General features: G+C 32.8%; 2 protein-coding genes across 2 annotated transcripts; both read left to right on the top strand.

Annotated features, from left to right (window-relative positions):
* LOC104747062 lies at positions 226 to 1,824 on the top strand. The gene has a single exon (XM_010468631.2). The coding sequence runs from the start codon at positions 363 to 365 to the stop codon at positions 1,590 to 1,592; it is 1,230 nt and encodes a 409-aa protein (XP_010466933.1). The 5' UTR covers positions 226 to 362; the 3' UTR covers positions 1,593 to 1,824.
* LOC104747063 (galacturonosyltransferase 8) lies at positions 7,308 to 9,477 on the top strand. The gene is made up of 3 exons (XM_010468632.2): positions 7,308 to 7,543; positions 7,685 to 8,929; positions 9,024 to 9,477. The coding sequence occupies exons 1-3, from the start codon at positions 7,379 to 7,381 to the stop codon at positions 9,297 to 9,299; spliced, it is 1,686 nt and encodes a 561-aa protein (XP_010466934.1). The 5' UTR covers positions 7,308 to 7,378; the 3' UTR covers positions 9,300 to 9,477.

A 9,775-nucleotide genomic window follows, 5' to 3' on the forward strand; every position in this document is an offset into this window, starting at 1 on the left:
GTTACTTAGGACTTGCTCACAATTCAGAACACTGGAACTTATTGTAATTGTTCTTGATAAATATGTTGATGATGGGTTCTTTTTTTTGGGTCAAGGTAAGAAACATTTAGACCGAGCAAATGAAAAAGGCAATGGTGGTGGTTATTGAAATGACCAAACAGGTGAAAGGAAAGGTAACTTTCAAAAGTTGCTTTCTCTTTTTTCTTCTTGTCGTTTCTCACTCTCTCATATCTCTTTCTTATAGTCACGCCACTTCTTGACAGAGCAAAGCAAAAGAAAAGAAAAAAAAAAAACTTGGCTAGTTCTTCTTAACCTTCTTTGTCGCCATTGATATCATCCAATCACCAAGGTTCGCTGCAAACATGTCTGAATTTGCCTTGTCATCTCAAGAAGAGACTCCAAATAGGAAGAAGATTGGTTTCTCTTCTCTTCTCCTCTCTGACTTTCATCTCCTTTGCTCCTTCATCCTCTCACACCCTTTCTATTTCTCTTACTTGCTCTTCTTTTCACCTTACATCTTCAAGATTCTCTCTTTTCTTTCACCACTTTTTGTAACTACCACACTCTTGCTTCTTGCCTTGCTCAGTACTTTGCATGTTCAAGACTCTTGTCCTGACTCTGAATCACTAGAAGCACAACCAAGCTTACTTATTTCCTTTTGTAGTAAGCTTGGAAGTGTCTTGGAACACAAGTTTGAGGTCAATGACGATGAGGGTTTTAAGTCCTTGGAGGAGTTGGAAGCGTATAAGATGGTCGTTGAGGCTTGCTCTATGGAATTATCTGCGTCCGAGAATGAGATGTGTTCGGATGAATTGACGTTTGTTGACAAATTCTGTAGCCATGAGAGCACGGTGCGGGAAGCTTTGACCGGTGAGACCCGTGAGGATCACGTTGAGATCAAACCGTTGAAGTTTGAGGATGTGATTGATTTGGAGAAAGAAGAAGAAACCAAGAAATGTGAAAAGGAAGAAGAAGAAGAAGAACATAAAGTCAAACCAAAAAGTGACGTTGTCCTCGATAATGAAGAAATGCCGACAAAAGAAGAATCCAAGGCTCAAAAAGTTGACCTTGTCGGAGATGGTAATGATGAAAGCTATAATTTCCCAAAACTTGGCGATTTTCTCGGAGAAGGGAAGAGAAACGAAGTGATCACTAAGAAGGAAGAAGAAGAAGACAATGTCTCTCTCCAAAGCTTTGGATCAATGAGGAAAGAGAAAGAATGGAGGAGAACATTAGCTTGCAAGCTCTTCGAAGAACGGCACAATGCTGACGTTGGACAAGGCATGGATCAGCTGTGGGAGACTTACGAGACACAAACAGAGAAGAAACATCAAACTGAAGAAGAGAAGAAGAAGCTAAAGAAGAAGACAAAGTCGATGATGAAGACGAAGAGTATAGAGAAGGAAGTAATAGAAGAGGAGGAAGATGATGATGTGATTGATCATCAGCAGCTTTGTTGCTTACAGGCTTTGAAGTTTTCAACAGGGAAGATGCATTTAGGAATTGCGAGACCTAACCTTCTCAAACTATCCAAGGCTTTCAAAGGCATTGGACGTTTCTACAATGCTAACAAACAGTCCAAGAAAGCTTGAAAAGGCGATGGATAATAAACTTTGTATTAATATATAATTTCGATCTATAAATATATATATATAAGTAACTAGATATAGTTATGAAGTTTCCATAGTTTTGAGCAAGTTCTATATGCACAAGTTAATTCAGGTCAAATGAAACTAAAATGTATAATAACTAGGTGATAACCCGTGCTACAGCACGGGCAAAAACGTTTATTATATTTTTAAATTCTTAATACTGTATGAGTTACATCTATGTTAGTTATTTTATATTGATAGTATAATTTACATGAGTATTTACTTTGGAACCCGAAACCCTTCTATTCATATCTAATTACCTCTGGTCTCTATACTCCACTTCCCACCATATGTAATAATCTCTCTCCTGTATTCTCTTGTATTAGCTGCTGTGTTATATCTCTTTTATATAATTTTGTATTTTACTATAATTTCTTCAACCATATTTTATAAGAAATATGTTTTTACTACTAAATTTTAAAATAATGTACAATAAGATTTTAAAAGATGTATCAAGAATATAATGAATGTAATAAGTTTTAAATTTCTCTAATAGTATATATATATATATATATATATATAAATGGTTAAATAATTGGAAATAATAAAATGGTAGAATATTAGATATAATAATTATAAGAAATAAATAAAAAGAATGAAAATGCAAATATGGAAGTATGCAATAAAAATTATTTATTGGAGTACATGAATAAGGATTTTTTATAAATTTATTGGATGGGTGATATTATGAAATTTAACCTGCAAAAGAAAACATAAGATTATGTCAAATAATTTACACGAAGAACATATATATAAATTTTTAAAAAGTGGACACAAAATAAAAATAGAGCCTTACATAAGTATCCATAAAGATGAATCAAATGTCTTGGAAAATCTCTTTGAAGACAACATTCCTTGTTTTCTTTTGAGGTTTTTCTTTTGAGTCATAATGAGAATTTTCAATCCTGATTTAGTACTTACACGGGACATCGCTACATATAGCTGGCCATGAGTGAAAACTGGTCTAGGCAAATATAACCCAACAATTGAGAGTGACTGACCTTGGCTTTTGTTGATAGTCATTGCAAAAGCAACGGTTATCGGAAATTGTCTACGTCTCATTTTGACTATCTAAAAAAATTAGTTGGTTTAACTATCTAAAAAAATTATAATTCTCAAAAACTATCTTACTGTTTTCAAAAGTACCCAAAATTTTCAAAGTACCCGTTCCAAATTAGTTGATTACATGTCCCATAGTCAACTTTTAAATAGAATATATTTGTGTATGGGCAACACAATACACAAAAACTCATCAACCACTGAGACTTTTAATGTCTTCTAAGTACTATCTCGGGATACAACACATTGTGATATTTTTTCATGTAAAAATGGTTTAGAAATTAAAAAATTAATTAGATGCTGTTAGTATTTTCTATTGAAATTAGTTGGCCATTATTTGGCTGTTTTGTCAATATTTTGGTTTATATGTGAATATCGCAACCCGTGTCGAGGATAATTAAATTTGAAAATATATGATTTTTGGCAATTCATCCATAATAACCAAACAGAGCCCGTGTTTTTTTCACGTGTATACTAAACTATTAAAAATATTTCTCACAGTTTGTTTAAGGGTGTTAACCCAAATATCATATTTGAGTTTGGAAACATATTTTATGCCCATAAATTTAATATTTTAAATAATTTTCGATTAGACAATATTTTTTAAAAAAGTTTGGCTAAAAAAAGTAGAGGAAGTACATAAAATCTTTATTTGAATATTTAATTTATATATAGTTAGTAGATCATAATTCTCAAAAACTCTCAAAATATTTTTAAAAATACACAAACTCTCAAAATACACATTTTAAAGTAGTTTTTTACATGTCATATAGTCTCGTCCTATCCCGTCTTGTCCATTTCACACTGCCAAAAATTTTGTGTCCTATAACCGTTCTTTTTGAAATAATTACTTTTTAGACAATATTTATTAAAACATTTTGGTTAAGAAATTCTCAAAATTTTCAAAAGTATACAAAATTCTCAATATACCTGTCTCAAAGTAATTCGTTATTGTCATATTTCTTTTTTAATATGAATCTGATAATTGAAAAACTTATAAGATTTATTTTAGGAATATTTATATTTTATATTTAAATGTTGAAACTATCCATATCTATAACAAAATAGCTGGTTGAAAAATGTCTAAATAATGTAGGCTAGTCAAAAGAATGATCTTTGATTCCTGATTTTCAGAATATACGAAAACAGTGTGTTTAAATATAAATTAATATTTATTTCCTTAACTACAAAATCCCATTAAATGCAAATGTGTTTTTAAATTAATTTTCAAATTTTAAAAGTTGAATTATTATTAAAATAGTTAAAAGACATTCACCCATTCGAAAATAAACATCGATAGAATTGGATGCAAAGATAAAAAAAAATTATTATTAAATTAAGTCAGTTAGACCAGCGCGTTAATCTGAATTCAAAAAATAGCAAATATATGTGTTTACCTTTTGTAGATTAATTAAATAGTCATGATATCAACAACATTAACATGCAATTATTTACGAAACAATGTCATGTTTTGTAAAGTGAATTCTCATAATTAAATAATTAAATTAAAAGTTGAAATTAGATTCCAACTTCCAAGTACCCTACAAAATAATGTGATAATTTGAAAAAGGATCTTTGCTTATTCAAATTAACCAAGTGAGTCAATTAGATTTTAATACTTGGAAGATAATTTGAGATAATTTGAAAAAGATCCTTTTAACTAAATTATTTTGAATAAGCAACTCACTGAAACAATGTCATGTTCTTGATTTGATCCTTTGAATAAGGATGTGCAAAGATAATTTGAATAAGCAAAGATCTAACAAAGCCAAATAAGCCAACTTTTACATAAACTTTTGTTTATTGACTCACTTGGTTGTTAATTTGTTATGCGAATATATATATTTATTTGCTTACGATAGATACATGAACTAAAATTTAATAAGTTAATTTGTTACTACAGACAAATATTATTAATACCCAAGAGATAATAGGGGACAAATATTATTAGTGTTTATAGAACAAATGCACACACACTAAGCAGGAAGAAGATAAATTTATTGATAAATTTGCTTAATAAATAGTTGACTAAATTTGATATATGATTGGAATGACCAAATTTTTGGCAGAAGCAACATCAAAGGCATCCGTCGCAATTACTATCGGGGGAACATTTGGTGTGACAAAGGTTGAAATAGTTATCTTCGCTCACGACTCACCTTAAATTTTTGGCTCCTCGACTCACACATCCCTGCTTCCACAGTGACAGCATACCTTAAAAATCATATAAACCATAATAATTTAATTTTTTTATATATTATTATAATTAGCAAAAACCTTGTCGACGTTGTTGACGTTTTTTGTTGTTGTGGTCTTCATCTTTATCACCTCTCGGTATATTAGGCTTTTTCATGAATTTTGTCTGCTTATGTTCAAGAGAAATACAAAGAAATAATAAGAAAAATATAACCTAAACAAAAAAAACTACCAACATAGTTTTAAATAGGAAATGAAACTTAACTACGTTTATGCTTTTTGTTGTCACCTCGTTTGCAATCTTTTTTAAAATGTTGGGTTGCTTAGTTAGTTTGTACTTGCTAAATAAAATACTAAAACCACATGCATTCATATAAGATATCATTAGAGTTATGAAAACATGTTTCTGTCTAACTATGAAAACATTTGTATATATATGTTTCGATAATTGAAACCGAACCTTTCTAACTCATGGTGTTGGATATTATAATATGGTTGGACCTCGACAGCAACCATTTACCATTTACCAAGTTACCTGCACACACACAATAACATATTATTAAAGATAATCCGGACAATGTAAAAGCATGATTATGTGCTAATGGTTGAATGTCATAACATAAAAAAAAAAAAAAAACTGATCTTACTCACCATTTTTTCACATTCGCATATAAGATCAACATCTGTAAATTGCTAATATGATATAAGTGGAGTAGGAAGTAAATTGCGAATGTGAGCCGGTGATGGAAGAGTCAGGAATAGGAGGGTATATATAGATTTTAAATAAGGGGTAGGTTTTCTAATTTTTTTCAATAATTTGCACACGCATTTAATCCAGTTTATCAAATTTGGAACTGCTACCAAGTTAAGCGGGATTATGAAAATATATTTTGATAGGTAATTAATGAATTGATTGAATGCAAAGCTATACTACAACAGATTTCTCGAAATTTTAGAGGCATATGAAATCGAATATATATACCATTATAATTTGAGTAAATAGTCAACGTATATATATTGTTAGTTAAAGAATATCTTACGTATATGGAATGAAATCACTCATACGAATCAATCATGAAAATAGGATACGAATTTAATTTGAATAACAAATAAAAGAAAAATCTTATTTACTTTAAAACGTTAAAATATAGAAATGAAAAATGGGATAGTATGGAAATATTAGTAACAACTTACTAAAAAATGCCTGAATCTGTTATGCGTGAAATTTCAGGAAGATATCTAAATATGAATGATAAAACAACTAATCACGGAATCAGTTATATTCGGGATTTTGAAATTATATACATTCCTATATTTTTGTAAGAAACTCAGATATCAAGATCAAATTTAAAGGTAATATTATGGGAATATGGTAATTTAAATAATTTAAATTATATTTGGAAGCAAACATGGAAACTATAATATTCATGTTTTGGAAGCATATATGGCAAGTGCTATATTTGATCTGTGTAATCCGCTTATTTGTGGAAATAAGATTTCCTCACTAATTCCCAAAAAAATCGTAGTGGGATAACTATTGAAAACAACAAAAATTGTAGCTAAGGTGCATCGAACTTGGCACCTTCCGGAATATTTGAGCTTCATTGGACCAATATGCTATTAGAATTTTCTCAACAAAATACACAATGTATTGCTTTTATTTATTATTTAGACGTGAAAAAAGCCATTTTAAAAGATCCGACCCGGGATCCGCGTGTTTATCCGTTTAGGATATGAACAAAATTTCGTTTTTACCCTTAATGAAGATATATTATTTGGTTATAACTTCAATGGCATACCTTTGTAATTTCTTACAAAACGAAGGTTTAGTCCATAAACTGTGTTTCAAAATAATAGTAGGGATTTTGTAATATTTTTCTAAAAGTGTAAAACTTGTTGTATATTTTCATTACCATTCATAAAATAAAAGGGTTGGGACTTCGGTTCTTTGGATCTGTTGGTTCGGTTAACCAAGAAAATTAGAGGTATATTATTGACAACATAACTTCGGTCGGTTTGGTTTGGTAATCTGAGTTCGGTTTGGTTTGGTAATCGGTTAACTATAAAAAATCTGGTGATTTTGTATAGTTAAATTCTTTATCCCAGCCTGTAGTAGCATTTTATAAATGATAATCTATAGCTGCATAGTCTGAATTCGGCAATCTAATGTCAAAAAAGTTGTATAATTATATTCAATCTTGTTCCCATTTTGTTAGGTTTAACAACACAGATTGAATCTCAGATCTGATATAAAATCACACTACTAGGCAAATTTATTACAAAAAACTATTTTAATACTAATTGTTACACCTAAAATAAATATTTTTAAAAAGTTGAAAATAATGGTTACTACCGACAATTTTTTTTTGGTTTGGCCGCGTACACGATTAGTGAAAGACACTCAGTCCATTAAAAATAGCTATAATTGATAAATTGAATGAAACTGTGAAGTGCTCTCTCGTCCCCCTCCAATGGCTAATCACCACCGACTCTTACGCGGCGGCGGATCTCCGGCCATTAACGGTATCAGAATGAGACTCACAGCTTTCGCCGCCACTATTGCACTCTTCCTCTTCTTCACTCTCTCGTTCTTCTTCGCTTCCGAATCTAACGATTCACCTGATCTCCTTCTTCCCGTAAGTTCTCTCTCTCATCAAATCCTCCCCGAACAAATTCGTATTCAAAAGCTTGATTTGAGATTTGAATTGTTGTAATCTGGAGACGATTTGTGTTTAATTTTTTTTTTTGTTGTTGTTGTTGTTGTGTGGAGTTTTTAGGGTGTGGAGTACTCTAATGGAGTCGGATCTATGAGAAGATCCATGTTGGATATCAAATCGGATCCGCTTAGGCCACGGTTGATTCAGATCCGGAAACAAGCTGATGACCACCGTTCACTAGCGCTAGCTTATGCTTCGTACGCGAGGAAGCTTAAACTCGAGAATTCGAAGCTCGTTAGGATCTTCGCTGATCTCTCCAGGAACTACACGGATCTGATCAATAAGCCGACGTACCGAGCTTTGTATGATTCTGATGGAGCTTCGATTGAAGAATCTGTGCTTAGGCAGTTTGAGAAAGAAGTCAAGGAACGGATCAAAATGACTCGTCAAGTGATTGCTGAAGCTAAAGAGTCGTTTGATAATCAGCTGAAGATCCAGAAGCTGAAAGATACGATATTCGCGGTTAACGAACAGTTAACTAATGCTAAGAAGCAAGGTGCGTTTTCGAGTTTGATCGCTGCGAAATCGATACCGAAAGGGTTGCATTGTCTTGCCATGAGGCTGATGGAAGAGAGGATTGCTCATCCTGACAAGTATACTGATGAAGGCAAAGATAGACCAGCTGAGCTCGAGGATCCGAATCTTTACCATTACGCTATCTTTTCGGATAATGTGATTGCGGCCTCAGTGGTTGTCAACTCTGCTGTGAAGAACGCTAAGGAGCCGTGGAAGCATGTGTTTCATGTCGTGACTGATAAGATGAATCTTGGGGCTATGCAGGTTATGTTTAAACTCAAGGAGTATAAAGGAGCTCATGTGGAAGTGAAAGCTGTTGAGGACTATACTTTTTTGAACTCTTCTTATGTGCCTGTGTTGAAGCAGTTGGAGTCTGCTAATCTTCAGAAGTTTTATTTCGAGAATAAGCTGGAGAATGCGACGAAGGATACAACGAATATGAAGTTCAGGAATCCCAAGTATTTGTCTATATTGAATCACTTGAGGTTTTATTTACCCGAGATGTACCCGAAACTACACAGGATACTGTTTTTGGACGACGATGTGGTTGTGCAGAAGGATTTAACGGGGCTGTGGGAGATTGATATGGATGGCAAAGTGAATGGAGCTGTAGAGACTTGTTTTGGGTCGTTCCATCGGTATGCTCAGTACATGAATTTCTCACATCCTTTGATCAAAGAGAAGTTTAATCCCAAAGCATGTGCGTGGGCTTATGGAATGAACTTCTTTGATCTTGATGCTTGGAGAAGAGAGAAGTGCACAGAAGAATATCACTACTGGCAAAATCTGGTAACTTTTCTGATATTTGTTTTCCCCATTTGACAATGCGATTGCGTTGTGTGATGTTTTTGACTTGTGTTGTGTTTTATTTGAATTGCTGCAGAACGAGAACAGGGCTCTATGGAAACTGGGAACGTTACCACCGGGACTGATCACGTTTTACTCGACCACAAAGCCGCTGGATAAATCATGGCATGTGCTTGGGCTGGGTTACAATCCGAGCATTAGCATGGATGAGATTCGCAACGCTGCAGTGGTACACTTCAACGGTAACATGAAGCCGTGGCTGGACATAGCTATGAACCAGTTTCGACCACTTTGGACCAAACACGTCGACTATGACCTCGAATTTGTTCAGGCTTGCAATTTCGGCCTCTGAAAATTTTCTTTACCATCTAAACTGAAACCATATGTTGTGTTACTTCGTCTTATGTTTTAACTTAGTTCTTTTTGTGTGTGTTTATTTATATATTTTTGGGGGTTTAGAATACTGTATTTTGTTCATAGCTGTCGTTATTCTATGACAACCTATATCAAAGGCTCAAAGCTTAAATATATTATAATGTTTCATCATTATGCTGTTTTAGCTTCTATGACATCGTATTATGAGTTTCATAACTGTCTAATTGAACATCTCTTAGGAATTATAATCAGTCTCTCGAGAAGATTTGCTACATTTTCTGAATCAGTAAGCTTAGAATTAGGCAGATGAAAAAAGAGATTTCATTAGCAGTAAGAAAAAATAGACAAGCAAGAACCGACGAAACTCTCTCTTGCTCTCAAATTTTTTTACTCCAATTAACAAAATGGGGGCACAGTGAAAAGAGAATAATACTGTTTTTTTTTTTTTTTTTT

This window comes from Camelina sativa, chromosome 15 (assembly GCF_000633955.1).
Source record: "Camelina sativa cultivar DH55 chromosome 15, Cs, whole genome shotgun sequence".
NCBI lineage: Eukaryota > Viridiplantae > Streptophyta > Magnoliopsida > Brassicales > Brassicaceae > Camelina > Camelina sativa.